The sequence below is a fragment of the Sinocyclocheilus anshuiensis genome, unplaced genomic scaffold, assembly GCF_001515605.1.
Source record: "Sinocyclocheilus anshuiensis isolate Anshui unplaced genomic scaffold, SAMN03320099.WGS_v1.1 scaffold446, whole genome shotgun sequence".
Taxonomy (NCBI): Eukaryota; Metazoa; Chordata; class Actinopteri; order Cypriniformes; family Cyprinidae; genus Sinocyclocheilus; species Sinocyclocheilus anshuiensis.
This window is the reverse complement of record NW_015544247.1, coordinates 2723999-2740908: the sequence shown is the minus strand read 5'-3', so window position 1 is coordinate 2740908 and position 16910 is coordinate 2723999. Positions and strand designations below refer to the sequence as shown.

Genomic DNA, 16910 nt, shown 5'->3' with positions numbered 1-16910 from the left:
TGGCAGGTAGAGGTCACGCACACAACACGAGAAGGAGAGCGCAATTCTTTCCAGAGCATTTTAGTGAAGTTCAGGATTGCTTCCCTGAACTCTTTAACTGTCCAAGTGCAATTGCATAATTAACTCGACAGTTTTTTCCCAGTTTTGTTCTGCAGTCGCTACAATTCCCAAAATGTTGGCTGTCAGAAGAGCACTGCGTCTCTGTCAAAGAGTGGCATTTGTCAGTGTCTCGCGCCGTGGATGCGCTGGAGCTGTTCCTGTGGACGACATCGTGAACGGTCTTACCGAGGAGCAGATCCAGGTACAGTATCCGCACACCTGTTACTAAACCTGGAGCCAAAGCTCGTGAAATGTCACCGTTTCTTGTTAGTCTTGTTCAAGTTTCGCAGGGATGCGCTAGTTAGCTGGGCTAGCATACATGATGACCTTTGACTCAATTTTAGGAACTTAAGACTGTTCATTTAGTTGCCAGGCATTTTTTTTCAATATAACGCATACAGATCCAACCTTGAAATTGAAAAATGTAAGTACAGTTAGAGGTTAAGTTAAAAGTTAAATATTTCTGGGGTTTTAGTATATGATAGACTGACATACTTTCACTGCTGCCTGTGCTAAGTGGGCACGCTGTGTGGGTGTGAACGGACGGCGCGTTTTGATTGGTCAGGATCATTTTATAAACCCTTTATTAGCTTTGATAGAAGCCCACTGGAAAGTCATAACACAACTTACAGAAATCTGCTATTGAACATATTGCTTAAGTTTGGACATGGCACTCAGTGTTGTGTGGTGGTCTTCTGAAATTAGGAGGCAAATGTACTTCTTAGCCCAATATAAATTAATGATCCAATTCTGTTTTATGTTTAATGGTGTCGAGGTTAAATGTGTATGAAATAACCAATTTCTTTATGCTAAAAAAAAGTTTATTTTATTATAGACACTAACCTTCAAAGTTCTGAACAGTATTTTTTTTTAATGAATGAATACTTTTATTCAGCAAAAGTAAAATAAATACATTATAATGTTACAAAAGATTTCTATTTTAAATAAATTCTGTTCTTTTGAACTTTCTGTTTATCAAGAGCCCTGAAAAAATACAGCAGATCTGTTTTCTACATTGTAATAAGAACTGTTTCTTAAGCAGCAAATCAGCATATTAGAATGATTTCTGAAGGATCATGTGACACTGAAGACTGGAGTAATGATTGCTAAAAATTCAGCTTTACATCACAGGAATTAATTCCATTTTAAAATACATCGAAATAGATTAGGTTATTTTAAATTGTAATATTATTTTTTGCTGTATTTTTTTTTACCGTATCTGACCCTAAACGTAAGAATAGTGTACATATGTAGGCCTATAATATGCTTTTTATTATAACCAACTCACATCAATGATTTATATATCTTTATTATTTTACCACTAACTGTTTGACTTTTGTTAATTGTTACAAATATAACATTTTATATTATTACTTATTCTGCAAGTGTATTGATTCCTGCAGGCATAGAGGTGCTATTGGACAGGATTAGTTACAAACATTAGTGGAATTCATGCATTAAAAACAATATTTGTTTTGCGTTTGGGCCGTTAATTTTTATTTTACTTTTTTGAGGAGGAGGAGGCACTGCCCTCTCCTGCCTTCTCAGACAGAAAAGGTAAAACCATGGTATGTTGGTTAGTGTAATACCTTGATAATCTTTGAAGCACCATGAGAATACCTTAGTGTATGAATATGGTAATCATGCAGCAAAATGTTATTGAATCCATTGCTATACCTTGCTGTTACTAGGGTTGGGCCGATAGACGATGCCATCGCTGATGGCTGACAGACATCACGATGTTGAGCCGGCATTGTGACACCCCTCCCCCACCTACTACGGAACCCCTAAAGGGAATAAATAGCCTACGAGATGGGAGGATAAAAAAATTTTTTTAAATACTTTCTCTCGCAGTTATATCATTGGGTAATTATACTGTAGACCTATATAAATTGCGGGCATCAGGGAGCCGCTACTAATATGCAGGGCATTGAAACCGCTCTCATTTTTACTTTCACTTTCGAGATTCACGATCACACGGACTCTATACTACGGAGCGGCCTTACCTACCACACATTTTACAAGATTAGATATTTGTCAGTGGTGCTCAGTATCTGCAAATCATTCTCCATCGTCCTATCAGTCATCTCTCCTTACTCTGTGTATGTGGTAAGTGAACTTTCATATACTGTAATGTAACAGTCTACTGCTAGCAAGCGGCTAACCATGTCCCTTTAGTGGCTCCATAGAACGCGTTATTTGTTTTCCGTGCCTTTCTGCAAACAGATTCACGCTTCAGGCACACCCCCTAACCCCAACCCCCGATGTCATCGTCCATCATGATGTTTCACTGTAGACATCGTCCGATGCCAATTCGGTAGACATCGCCCAACCCTAACTGTTACTGCCACTGTATTCTTTTTTTTTTTTTGCAAGGCACTTGCAGTGTACATTTAGCATCATGGAATTGTTTTGTTGAGGTTTTTGGCAGCTCATGTCATTTGTGGACAGTCTGCCCTGTGTTTATCATACATCTTTGTTTTGAACACCAGCTCAGACGGACAGTCCAGAGATTCTGCCAGGAGAAACTCACTCCCTACGCTGATGAGATTGACAAGACAAATGAGTTTCCCCGCATGAGGGTGAGTTTCCGTACATGACAAGTATCTCGGGTCTCTCTGTAATAATCCTGAGTAATGAATCCTAACAAATATGATCTGTTTTTAAAACTAGAACTTTTGGAAGGAGATGGGTGAGCTTGGACTGCTTGGAGTTACTGCTCCAGGTTGGACCATTTATAGGCTGTCTTCAAAAACCATTGTTTATGAGCTAACTGTTGCTGAGACAGTATTGAGCACAGTCTGATGGGATTCTCCTGTGATGTTTTTATCCATGTGTGCAGTGGAGTACGGTGGAACAGGATTGGGCTACCTTGATCATGTGATTGTTATGGAGGAGATCTCCCGTGTGTCAGCAGCTATTGCTCTCAGCTATGGCGCGCACTCCAACTTGTGTGTAAATCAGATGGTTCGACATGCAAACCAGAAACAGAAAGAGAAGTACATGCCAAAGGTGTGAGTCAAAACATTTATTCATTTAGCAGAGCAAAACTGCTGTCTATTACGTTTTCTATTAAGCTAGCTTTTAAAACTGACCCAATGCATTAGGGAAAATCCATTTTGTAAATGCAGAATAATTAAATGTATTTAGGTTATTTATGGATTTTCACAATTATCCATATGTTTGTGCTTCAGTTGATGACAGGGGAGCATGTGGGTGCCTTGGCCATGAGTGAGCCCAACTCTGGCTCTGATGTGGTGTCCATGAAACTGACAGCGAAAAAACAAGGTGACTGGCCTTCTGTTAATCACTCTATGCTGCTCTGTTAGTCACCACTGTCTGTTGCTATAATAAGCACCATTACATCAGTGCCATGGACTTGTCATAACTGGTTAGATACATGGTTACATGCATGTTACAGCATAATTGTTGACTGATTTGTCAGATATGTTGTCCTTTCGTTTACACTACAGTTCAGAAGTTTGAGATCAGTAAGATTTTATTTGTAAAAAATTAATACTTTTGTTCAAAAAGAATGCGATAAATTGACAAAGTGACAGTAAAAAACATTTATAATGTTACAAAAGATTTCATATAAATGCTATTCATTTGAACCTTCTATTCATCAAAGAATCCTGGAAACTTGTGTCTCAGTTTTCACAAAAATTTTAAGCAACACAATCGTTTTGAACAGTTGTTTCTTGAGCACCAAATCAGCATATTAGAATGATTTCTGAAGGATCATTTGACACTGAAGACTGAAGAAATGGCATCACCAGAATTAATTACATTTTAAAATATATTAAAATAGAAAACAGTTCTTTTGTATTAATATCTCACAGTAGTATTGCTGTTTTTACTGTATTTTTGATCAGTTAAATGCTGGCTTGATGAATATGAGAGGCATCTTTCTAAAAAATATTAACAAATCGTATGGACCCCAAACTTAAATGGATGTTTATGTGCTAATTTATACATGAATATGTAAGGGATATATCTTATTAGGAATGCACCAATATTCTAATGATTCTGATGAGCCACTAATTTTTTATGGACCTTAATAACCAATAAATGGCTGATAGTAAAATGCAGTATTTTGTCTAAATAAATTAAATCAGTCACTTAGACATCACAGCCCTATAATGCAAAGTATGAAAAATGGACGTTCATTTTGGCATTTGTTAAAGATAACATCAGCCGATATATTAATAGTTTCTCCAATAAAATAAATGTAAAAAAATATGTTGTACGTTTTTGATATGTTGTACGTTCCTACTTATTAGTGTTTGTAATGTAGATTTGTAATGCTTATTCCATTGCATAAGAAATTTGTCTCTGGCAAAACATGTATGCACTATAATGTAATGACATATTAGTGATTTACCTGTATATTGTTTGCAAAAAAAAGATTTAATCAAAACACATAACTGCTTTTGAATGGCTGTCTAAATAAAAAATGTATATTGCCCCTAGAGTGGTGTACTTGAGGCATCTCAAGGGCTAAATGAGTATTGCTAACCAGACAAACCCTGACAACGCATGTTTGGCTGTATTATAACCTTTTCCCTTTGATCTGTCATCTTTAAGGGGATCATTACATGTTGAACGGTAATAAGTTCTGGATTACGAATGGACCAGACGCAGATGTTCTGATTGTGTATGCTAAAACAGACCCAGAGGCAGCAGCCCGTGGCATCACTGCTTTCATTGTAGAGAAGGTTAGAGAAGCCGAACCATTCATACTGAATGATTGATTATGGTTTACTGTTTGGTCTGAAATCATATATCAACCCTCTACATTGCGAGTATATCACTCGCATATGCGACTAAATCTTCACTCTGGGCGACTAAATGATGTCTAAATAGCCAATGGCTAATAAATTCTCAGATTTTACTCGCCAGTGTGTGAGTTGGAGGCTAAGTATAAGTTTAGCACAGATATATTTTCACTCGCCGAACACTCTGACTGAGCGCTTCAGAGTTTCACTCTCCATCAAGCGATCTGTGCTATTTTTTCAGTTCATATCAATGGATGCGCAGCGCACCTGTATTTGACGTACCGTAAACTCTAGTGTGAAGGCGCACACCTCGGCGTCACTTTGTCTCACACGCACGCAGAGAGAGAGAGAGAGAGAGAATTGACGCGCTACATGTAAACAATGTTTTTTGTTGTATTTTCCTGTCAAAATAACGGCGTTCCTTTGGAATGAGGCTAAGTATAAGTTTAGCACAGATATATTTTCACTCACCGAACACTCTGACTGAGCGCTTCAGTTTTACTCTCAGTTTCACTTTTGATTTCAGCAAATCAGTTCGAGCGAACGCACACAACCTGATTAATATTCATGAATCCAGCAGCTTATTTATCCTTAGTGCGATTGTTCTTATTAGTAGAATTCGTATCATTATCATCTTATCAGTATTTTTGTTAGTTTTTTCCCAGTTTTTTTACAGAAACACTGAATGACCACAAAAGCAGCACCACCAGTCCAGTTAAAATGTTCAGTTAAAACGACTTCACACACCCGTTCACAATCACCGGAGTACTGATCAGCCGCACCTGTCACCACCTCATCAACACTAGCTCAAATACACAGTCACTGCAGTTGCACTTTGTCTGGTCTTGAGTTCACTACGCTACTCCTTACCTGACTCACGAACCCGGACTCCAACCTGGTACCCACCTGTCTCTTCGAAGTCATCTTCAGTCCGATCCTGGAAAGAACCCGTCACCACGTGAGCTAGATCCCTGCAGTTAATAAGACTGTTGCCTTAACCCATTTGCTCTCCATCTCTTCCCTCAGCACCCCTGTTCAATAAAGAACTCCGTTAACCTTATCTCTCTGTCCTGGGTCTCCTTCTGTACTGTGACCGTATCAGTCTGGCGAGTAAACTAAAAAATGTACTAGCCAATGGCGATTCAATTGCCAAGGTGTCCGTAGAGGGTTGATATATTACACTTAGCGTTGAACGGTTTTATTCAGAGGTGTGCCTAACTGATTTATTTAAAAATGTATCACCTGAATGTATTTTAGAATTTTTGTCTAGTGTACATCTGAAATGTGTTTTATAACCTTTTGTTAATTGTATACCTTGTAGAATTTATTCAGAGATTGCCATGAGAATAGCCTTGATGCTGGCATGGCGTTAAAAAGTGAATAAATAAATAACACCTAGCATTGAGATTCTGATTGAATGAGTTATTTTTAATCTGTTGATCAGGAAGGCAGCAGCTTCAATAGATAAGCATTTCATAGTCATTGTGCTTGTGTTCTTGAAGGGCATGCCAGGATTTAGCACAGCGCAGAAGCTGGATAAACTGGGAATGAGAGGATCTAACACCTGTGAACTCATCTTTGAAGACTGCAAGGTCCCTGGTGTGTGAAGTCTATTATGCATATTTGTGAGTGAATATGTTGGAGGTCCAAACAACAGATTAAGATGGTCTGTTGTGCTTTCAGAGGAAAACATATTGGGCCCGTTAAATAAAGGAGTATATGTTTTGATGAGTGGCCTGGACCTAGAGAGACTCATCCTTTCTGCTGGACCTGTTGGGTAATTGTTTATTTTCAGTAGCTTGCTTAGAAATGTAAATTGTCAAATAGTTCTTTTTGACCATTTTCTGCATTCCCTCAGCATCATGCAAGCTGTGCTTGACCATGCAATTCCTTACCTACATGTTCGTGAAGCCTTTGGACAGAAAATCGGCCACTTCCAGGTATGCTTTTCACTCTAAAATATGCAAGTATTTGTTCTGTTGTTCAACATGTTTTATGTTTGTCTACTAATAATGAAATTACTGTTCTGTTTGCCAACAAACATTCTGTAATCATGGTATTTCCAGGTTCATTTATTTATTTATTTATTTTTTGTTTTTTAATATATACTTTTATATGAGATGTTTCCCAGGCTTTAAAAGTGTTGCACTATATGTGCGCTCAACAACCTGTTACATGTCCAAAAATGGTTTTAAATTAATCCTTATTTCACCATAAATCATAGGTATCACTTTATAATAAGTTTTTTTTTTACGAGGCTAAATTTTTATATTCATAACAAAAGCATTACTTGGCTCTTTAGATACATTTTCTAGACTATTATATTTTAGTTTTGTGTAAGAGGATGCGTGTTATTCTGCTATGTCCCATGCACTGCTCGTTCAATTTGAACGATAGTAGAATATTGTCAAATCATAAAATAAAATAAAAAAATCTATTAATATTTTGTTAAATAAGAGATTACTCAATTTGAGTGTGTAAATTTTTATTTAATAAAAATAAGAGTTTGTCCATGTCCCTTGAATGGTTGTCATATTGAGGAATCCGCCCCTTTAAGAAAAGGCCATCCCCTTTAGTGACATCAGGACAACAGATTTTTTTGTCTCTTCAGTGGTGGGCATTTCAACAGCTGAGGTGAATAAGTTGGTGACTTTTCAGTTGACAAATTTTCTTCGTCTGAGTTTGCTTGCTTGTTTTGCCAAAGATTAACATGTCCACCCTGTCGGCATAAAATATGCCAGAAGTGATTAGAATACAGTATTTTCAAGTTTAAATATACCAAATTCTCTTCAACAACCAGACTAAATATTTAGCTAGTAACAGTTTGTTGTAAGCTAATATGCTAATTGAAGCTCAAAATGTCCACCCTGTCGGCCACTTAGACTCAATAGAGTGGACATAAACATGACAGGGTGGACATAGCATTCATTTGTAGTTAATATTGCTAAAAACTAAAATGAATGGGAGGTGTATATCAATGTGATTAAGGATGTAATTATATTATTTATTATTATGATATAATTTTTTAATAACCCTGTTTAGGAAAGGGACATCATACCTTTCAGAAAATATAATTTGCATCTTAATTTTGCAATAAACTTATTTAACAGTAATATATATTTCCATATGCTTTGAATAATGGCCCATAATTATCTAAAAAAATGTGTGGGAGCTCAGCAAATATGTTTCTATAGTACTTGAGTGTCTACTATTTATGATATGACAAAGCGATTGGGAAATTAAAACCAAAATTGAGCATTGTGAGGGTTGAAAGGCACTCTATGGTGATATTGATACGTATAAAAAGAACCATATTACTACTCGTATCCATCATTATGCTTCAGAAGTATAAGGTCTTTTGAAAGAAATACTTTTATTCATCAAGGCTTGATCAAAAGTGACAGTGAAGACTTATCCATTCTTACAAAAGGTTTCCATTTCAAATAAATGCTGTTCTTTTGCACTTTATATTAATCAAATTGTTTTTGATGAATAGAAATGAATAGATTTCTTGAAGAAAAATATTTGAGTAAATGGTAATACAAACTTTTTAAACTGTGATCTTAAGAAATGTTTCTTGAGCATTAAATCAGTATATTGGAATGATTTCTGAAGGATCGTGTGACACTGAAGACTGGTGTAATGATGCTGAAAATTCAGCTTTGCAATCACAGGAATAAATAAATGACATTTTAAAATAATTGAAAAATTATATTTTAAATTGTAACTGTTATTGTTTTAATTGTAACATTAATTATTTTTTATAAAATAAAAGGAGACTTCTTTCAAAAACATTAAAAAAAATTCACTAACTCAAGACTTTTGAATAGTAGTGTTTATACACAATTTTATGTATGTCTTTATGTAAAGTTCTGAAAGGGTATTAAACAAATTAGTTCCCTTGGCAATAAAATTAATCAAATGATTTTTCCCATTGACTAGCTAATGCAAGGGAAAATGGCCGATATGTACACGCGGCTTAATTCAGGTCGACAGTATTTATACAACGTTGCCCGTGCTTGTGACAAAGGCCATTTCAGTGCTAAGGTAAGAGCTCTTTACCCAGTTTTTGTTATTTGGCTGCTTTGTTTTATGATGTTACATATGGGCCTGGAAATGATGCATACAGTCCTTACGTAGTGTGTAGTAGCAGTATTGATTTGTGATGTTATTGTAGGACTGTGCTGGGGTAATCCTTTATTGTGCTGAGAATGCGACTCAAGTTGCCTTGGATGGAATTCAATGCCTGGGTGAGTGCCTAATAGTTAGCACAGCAAAAACTACAAGAAATAGCTCCCGATGTACCTTCGACAGAGATCAGGGCCAAACCCTTCTGTCTTCATTCATTCTTACCACAGCATTAGTTACTGGGTGGATAAAACGGCAAACAAGTCAAACTTGTACCTTTTGCCATAGATGCTTTGTTTTTCGAATGTACTACGTAACATGAGATAATTGAGCATTTGTATGCTGATTGATTGTAAATGCTTTTATATTGATCCAACAAATTGAAGAGCTAATGTTAGACTGGTCCTGTTGCTATGACAACAACTCTGAGATGAGCTCAAAAATTGAACAATTCAGGATCGTGTTAAATCATCAGCAAATTAAGTCCTGCTAATTCAATAAGCCCAGGTCTTATGACTCAAGTTCTAGTTCACTCACACTTGCGTCTGTTCACAGGTGGAAACGGTTACATTAATGACTACCCAATGGGGCGCTTTTTAAGAGACGCTAAACTTTATGAGATTGGAGCTGGAACCAGTGAGGTCAGAAGGATGATCATTGGCAGAGCCTTCAATGACTTGTTCAAATAAGAGCAGCACTTAATGAATGAGTATCTGATCCTACACAGACTGGGTCGCTGTGGCCAGATATTTCATTTTCATCTGGCATCCTAATTATAACACCTTTATTAATGTGAAGTGTAATTGCTAATCATTTTCAAGAACATGTCATGGTGTTTTCTTTGGATGTCAAATGCTGTTATATGATGTTCTGTAATGCATACATGCATGCATGGTGAAGTGATCTCATATAAGTGATCTTGCATAACATATAAGAACTAATGCAATAGTAAGAAATGCACAAACCTGATGATGGAAACAGCCAGAAGAATTAATTTGTCCCAGGAGCCTTTGTCATGTGACATGGGTGTTTCTGTTGCGCATGATACTTGTATAGCACTTGCATTTGTCTTTTTATTTTTTTCTCAGAATATGATCACTTTGTGTAAGCTATTCTGCATATCATCTCTGCCCCACTAACATTATTTGGGGCTCTTTTTCATATATGAACAAAAAAAGTTTCTTTATAGAGGATATTTTTTGAATTGTGTGCCATTCAGATATTCTCACCTCTTTTATTTTTTGTGTTTTAAGATTAGTTTAATCTTAAGGTTCAAAAGAAGTAGCACGTTTTTGAAATAAGCTGTTGTATTGACCATAATACCTTTAGGTTTTCAGAATCCTGCCTTACTGAATAATCGCTTAATGTATTTGAAGTAAATGATTGTTTAGAATAAACATTATCTTCCTTTCATCTGATGGTGTCAGATTTGTTGTCACTCATACTTTCTCTGATTTTATTAGTTATTTTCAGAAATGTCTTAATTTACTTCGTTATTTTATTATTGTGTGTATATTACAGCATTTATTAATTTTTTAGCTTTTATTTTCATGTTTTATTTTGATTTTTTTTTAAATGCTTTTTTAAATATACAGGTGCATCTCAATAAATTAGAATGTCGTGGAAAAGTTCATTTATTTCAGTAATTCAACTCAAATTGTGAAACTCGTGTATTAAATAAATTCAGTGCACACAGACTGAAGTAGTTTACGTCTTTGGTTCTTTTAATTGTGATGATTTTGGCTCACATTTAACAAAAACCCACCAATTCACTATCTCAACAAATTAGAATATGGTGACATGCCAATCAGCTAATCAACTCAAAACACCTGCAAAGGTTTCCTGAGCCTTCAAAATGGTCTCTCAGTTTGGTTCACTAGGCTACACAATCATGGGGAAGACTGCTGATCTGACAGTTGTCCAGAAGACAATCATTGACACCCTTCACAAGGAGGGTAAGCCACAAACATTCATTGCCAAAGAAGCTGGCTCTTCACAGAGTGCTGTATACCTGGGCTTCCATACCACCTCAGCAGTGCCACAAACTGATTACCTCCATGCCACGCCGAATTGAGGCAGTAATTAAAGCAAAAGGAGCCCCTACCAAGTATTGAGTACATGTACAGCAAATGAACATACTTTCCAAAAGGCCAACAATTCACAAAAAATTTTTTTTGTTGTTGGTCTTATGAAGTATTCTAATTTGTTGAGATAGTGAATTGGTGGGTTTTTGTTAAATGTGAGCCAAAATCATCACAATTAAAAGAACCAAAGACTTAAACTACTTCAGTCTGTGTGCATTGAATATATTTAATACACGAGTTTCACAATTTGAGTTGAATTACTGAAATAAATTAACTTTTCCACGACATTCTAATTTATTGAGATGCACCTGTATTTTTAATTTCGTTTTTAGTGTTAGTAATTTTAGTAGTTCATCTAAAACTTGTTTTATTTCAATTAGTTGCCAAGGCAACACTTTCAGTTTTCATTTTATGTTTTATGTTTTCCATCTAATATTTATATTTTGTATTATTTCAGCTTAATTTCAGTTTTTAACAGTTTTAGTTGACAATAACAACACTAATTTACCACCTATTATTTTCTGGAATAAGATGCCTCAGAGCTGTTCACTATTTCTATTATCAGTACATTTCTTTAATTGTTAAATTTTAAAATAATTGAGATCTTTTACACAACATTGACTTTTTTTTATAGTTTCTATATTAACCACCTGGTTTATGCTTTGAGCAGGTGTGAAAAATTACTGACCAATGGCTTTTCTTTTATATATAATTTTTTTCTTTGATCTAAATAAATTCTAATCCCATATGAACTATTCCAAGTTGTAGGATAGAACTGTACTTCATCATCTTATACTTCATATTCATACACCTAATTGTGAGAGATTTGAGTTCAAAATAAACTTTTGTAGAGTACACAGATCATTGAACATGCATTGATCATTTGTGACAATACATATAAGAAACAAGTAAATTCATTAAGGTAAGTGAGCAAAGTTTCAAAAATGATGTCAGTATTGGAATTGTTTAAAGGGATTGCTGAATTCACAAAACATTATTTTATTAATTCAATAAGAACTAGGCTCAAGCATGAAAACATTGTTAGAGAAAATACAATGTGGTTTATGACAATGTATTCTGATACTTTCTACTAGTCAGACATACAGTATGTCCATAAACTGTAGTCAGTCAATGTAATGAACTACACCTGTGTGATGTTGAAGGGAACTGACTTCATAAATTCACTAAAGTCATTATAAACTCTGTCTCAAAATTTAAAGTCAGTGCTGAGAAAAGCTCTAGCATCATTCCCTTGCTGATTTCATGTGTTAGATATTTTGTATTTAATGCAGTGAAATTAATAATTTCATAAGCTCAAGTGTCTAAATGCTTTTTGGGTCCACTTTATTAATAATGGGCTTTAATGTTTCACAACATGTGCCCATAGCCCTTTAAGAAACTCCATGTTGTCCCAGCATGCCATACGTCAACACACTGGCCTTGTCACAAAACCTAGTCAGCTGCCTACCTAGACAGCATAACGGACATCATAGATGAGTTCTTAACCTGCATTTTGAGCATTATAGGTGCGTGCAACATGTTTTAGAAAAATCAAAGGCGCGTTGCGAGTCAGTTCAGTTGACCATGATACCTAACCATGCAGTCTATGTAGGCAGCGTTTAAGGTTTTGTAACACTACCACTGACAGCGGATGGTGGTGTTACGTAAACTCCATGGCAAAAGTGTTTGTGTCAGTTCTGCATCAGTCTGCTCTATTCCAGGTGTTCTCCTCAGGATGACAGTACAATGAGCTCCTCTTCCCATTTATCCAAGAGAGAAACGACACCGGAACAGCAGTGCGTGTTACCAATAAACTCTGTCATTTAAATCCACGACACCACTCAAGGTAGGAGAATCTGTATGCTACATTTAAAAGAATTAAGTTTTAGGCATAAGTCGATATTTTTTAGCGTGCTGTCCTCCAACGTTAGCCTAAGTTTGATTTAAGCCAGTCACACTGTGAAGTAATTAAGAGGGATTTTAAACGAAGTCTAATTCATCGTTTAGTTTCGTTATTCATCATGACAGGAATGTTATCTATCTACATCACATTCCGACGTGACGCGTCAAAACTAGAATGCTCCCATAATAATCAACGCATTCATCCGAAGGTTTTTGCGCTAACGAGAGCGTTCGAGTTTGTCGCGTCGCTCGCAGTGTAGGTTGAGTTTGTCTAATCTTTTGTTTGTTAGTAACGCAATCACGGGTTGTAGTCTTTACTCTGGTTGTTCACTTGCGAAAGCACTGGAACTGACATGTTTGCTCTCTTCACCTTGTCTGACTTTTATTCGAGTAGATGAGCCATATTTCAAATAAGTGAAGTTTGGAAAAATGATGTTATTGCACTTACCTTGATACTTGTCCTTTGCTTCTTGTATACTTTATTTTATTGGATCATAAAAAGCTTTAGTTCTGTGAACTGAGGCTATTTTTATTGAATGTCACCTAACAAAATAATTTTCACCTTATGTATCTATTTGAACAACATTTTTTAAGTGTACTATGAGATAATGATGCACTAATATTTGCTGTAATATGCTTTTCATATTTCATGACATTACATAGGCTATTACTCTACTGTGGGATGCGACGATAGTTGAAACTTTTGTTTCTGTTGATAAAGCATGATGCTGCTGTTTATTTACCTGCCTAAAGATGACATTCTAGTTTTCTGTCTTTCAAGTGCTATCTATTATTTTAATTTGTTTAAATCAAGAGTGCAGTAATTAATACATTTTGGTTTTGCTCATTTATTGACAAAATGTTTCTCCTAAAGTTTTTAAAATGTACCTCAGGTGTCTTTGACATGTCAGTTTTCATTACCCTTTTCATTTAGGCTCATAACATACAGAATGTAGTTATGTTGTAATTTAAAAGGGCATTTTCAAGATATTAATTGTAATTTTTGTGCTGTCACTAACAGTTGAGTCAGTCTCAGGTGATGAAGCACAGGCTTTATTGCTGACATCAGAATATAAACATAAAAGACATGCATGACAAATACTGTATATGCATGCATGAAAATATATTTTAGGCCACATGACTGATGGTCTGGTGGGTGAGCTTTTTTTGTTTGTAATATTTCTCATGTTTTTTTAATTTTCAGTCAGTACACATTGGTTGGTTTGATCAGCTACTGGCTTGCCAGTTTTATGGCCATTATTATGCCATAATACTGTTGCCATGTTTGAGGAGCAAGCGTATGTTCTGTTGTCCCATTTTCTGATCCAATTATAGGATTTCTGAATGATGTTGGGTTATGTAGTCTGATGTTCAATGCGGTTTAATTCACATTCCTTTTTGGCTGCCTTTTTTAAGTGCCTGAGTTCTAATATAATGACTACATGTTCATGCTGAATTGTTTTTGTTTTTACATTTCATTGGTTTTGTTTTACCTAAATGCCTTCATAAAAGAAAATGTGGTCTGTAAGTTGAAAATCTACACTTACAAAAAGGCAGTGTTCTCCAAAACATTTCCTACTAACCATCCAAAACAGTCAGCTAAAGGTGAAATGTTTTGACTAAACCGACAAGGTAAAATATAACCTACGGTCTAAATGCTACTATCAAGAGAGGATATAAATAGCGCACAGGTCTGCTGAATATAAAGTGACAGTAATTGTGGTATTACGTAGATGGAAAGCTTGAAGCTGAAGGAAAAGAAAAAAGCGCTATGACAAAAAATTAGAAAGGGTTTTATTCCCTGTTTAGGGCTTCAGGGTCCATTATATTTATTGTGGTCCTCAAGAGTATTACCTTCCTGGTAAATAATTGGGTTGGTATATAGGAAGCAATATTTCTTGACCATAAAATGCTTAAAAAGTTGAAATAACGACAGGTGTTTTACTGCAAAGCATTTTTTACAGTATTTAATGTAAATTATATTCCTAGCAGGTTTATATGAGACTCTCATAAACGGCTGGATAGAGAATGTTTTCATATGTTTTCACAAATAATGACTTTAAGTATTGGTTACAAGTGGAAAAACAGTTTTACACATATGGAAATGAATATAAAATCTCATGTTTACGCTTATCGTTTCATAAATTGTCAAAAGTATTATTAGGGAAGCACTAATATTAAAGGGGTCATATGATGCTTCGACGGAGTGTCCGGCGGGCTTGCGGCAACCACATGTGACAACCACGGGCTGGACTCCGCTTCGTCCACGGTGAAAGCCGATCCGGCGATCCACAGCGCAAAGTTGATGTATTTCCTCAGCGACCAGCACGGATCAGCTCCAGGCATGATGAAGCTGATATCGTCCTCTTTTGGAAGACCAAACAAACACAATGAAACACACAGCGTCTTCAGGACATGGCGGCAGCAACAATACTACAGCGAGAATAAAAGTTACGCCTTCTTTCTTTGCGTGAACATTTGGGCGGCGTTATGCAAATCTTCCCACATCGTGATGTAGATATGTGGGGGCGTGTTAGAACGAGCTGTTTTAGGTAGGTGTGGTTGACTCTTAACTTTTATAAAGAATATCTCTTTGGATTTGAGACTTTAGTCTGCAACTTTACAGATCTTCTTTATGCACCAAGAGCTTGTAACACTCCAAAGAGAAAGGAAAAATTGAAATCGCATCATATGACCCCTTTAAAACAGATAAATGGCTGATATTTAAATTCTCTGCATTTTGTATAAATAAATGTTAAAAGAGGATTCATTTTATGTGCTGCAAGTGAATTTAGGCATGACAAAAATATAGGCTAATGTAGAGTATGAAAAATTTATATTCATTTTGAGATTTGCTAAAGTTACATTTAACAGTGTTATTAAATTATTACTTTTTTGAAAACTTAATTTCTGACCATTAAACTAATCTAGCGTAAGCATCCAGTATTGACAGAAATGGATAGATACAGATGTATCATAATCAAACAGTTTGTTTAACATGAATTATCACCTCTTGGGAAAAAGAAATCCATCAAACATGTATGCATGATTAGGATTTTTCACTGAGCAGATCATCAGTGATATCCCATTACAGACGGCAGCTTATGTGCAGCAAATTGACTTTTAGATTAATGGTCCATAACCCCTTTTACCAAATTTGTACAACATGGAGTATAACGGCCGCCTCGTCTCCACTCGTTGCACATCAAATCAAAAAATTTGACATGGAGAATTGGATTTAAAAAGACAAAGTTGCAATAGTTACACAACGGCTTCACTGTATTGATATGCATTACAAGTGGAGATACATGGTATGCGCTAGTTTATCTTTAGAGCATTGATTCTTTTACTGATACAAACAAGATATAAAATAATAGCCTCCAATGATTTAATAAAGTCGCTTTGCTGCTGATCTGCCAGCACTAATATAAACGTCTTCCAGCGGAACTAATGGACAAAGACAGAATTTGAACCAAGCAAAGCCTCCAAATTACTTTTTGCATGCGCATGCGCGCAGCGGCGCTCGTTCTAAATGAAGTCTGTGGAGTTTAGCTGAGAATCGCAAAGCAAAAGCTCATGCACTTCTGACAGCAAAATGGAAATATTTCCATGGCTTTTTTTTTACATTTACAGATGGAGAATATACCTGTGAAATGTAAGTTATGCATTAAGGAAAACAGGCAGCACATCTCAAACACATTAAACAGCGCGTCTCTGTCAGCCTCACACGCAGCCTTTCTGTCAGAGCATCTGACGGGGCGAGCCGCTTTGAACTGAAACTATAAACTATAGGCTACTAGGAGAGAAATAAAACGCAGAAATTATTTAAATGCAAAAAAAAAAACCCCGCTCTGATTGGTTGACCTCTTCATCTTTTTCTGTTGCTTGTTTTGAATACTGCGCGTGGACAGAGGCGTCA

At 35.9% G+C, this 16910-nt stretch overlaps 2 protein-coding genes across 2 annotated transcripts in view; both read left to right on the top strand.

The window, feature by feature from the left end:
- ivd (isovaleryl-CoA dehydrogenase) lies at positions 1–9926 on the top strand. Its single transcript, XM_016498588.1, has 12 exons — positions 1–301; positions 2592–2681; positions 2773–2824; positions 2942–3111; positions 3294–3387; positions 4687–4817; positions 6380–6476; positions 6561–6654; positions 6736–6817; positions 8820–8924; positions 9055–9127; positions 9561–9926. Exons 1-12 carry the CDS (start codon positions 173–175, stop codon positions 9692–9694), a joined length of 1251 nt encoding a protein of 416 aa, XP_016354074.1. The 5' UTR covers positions 1–172; the 3' UTR covers positions 9695–9926.
- Positions 9927–12761: 2835 nt separating this feature from the next.
- LOC107697745 (bromo adjacent homology domain-containing 1 protein-like) overlaps positions 12762–16910 on the top strand; it is a 42875-nt gene continuing 38726 nt past the window's right edge. The window contains exon 1 of the mRNA XM_016498585.1: positions 12762–12935. The gene's annotated coding sequence lies outside the window, so the exon portion shown is untranslated. The remainder of the gene's footprint in view (positions 12936–16910) is intronic.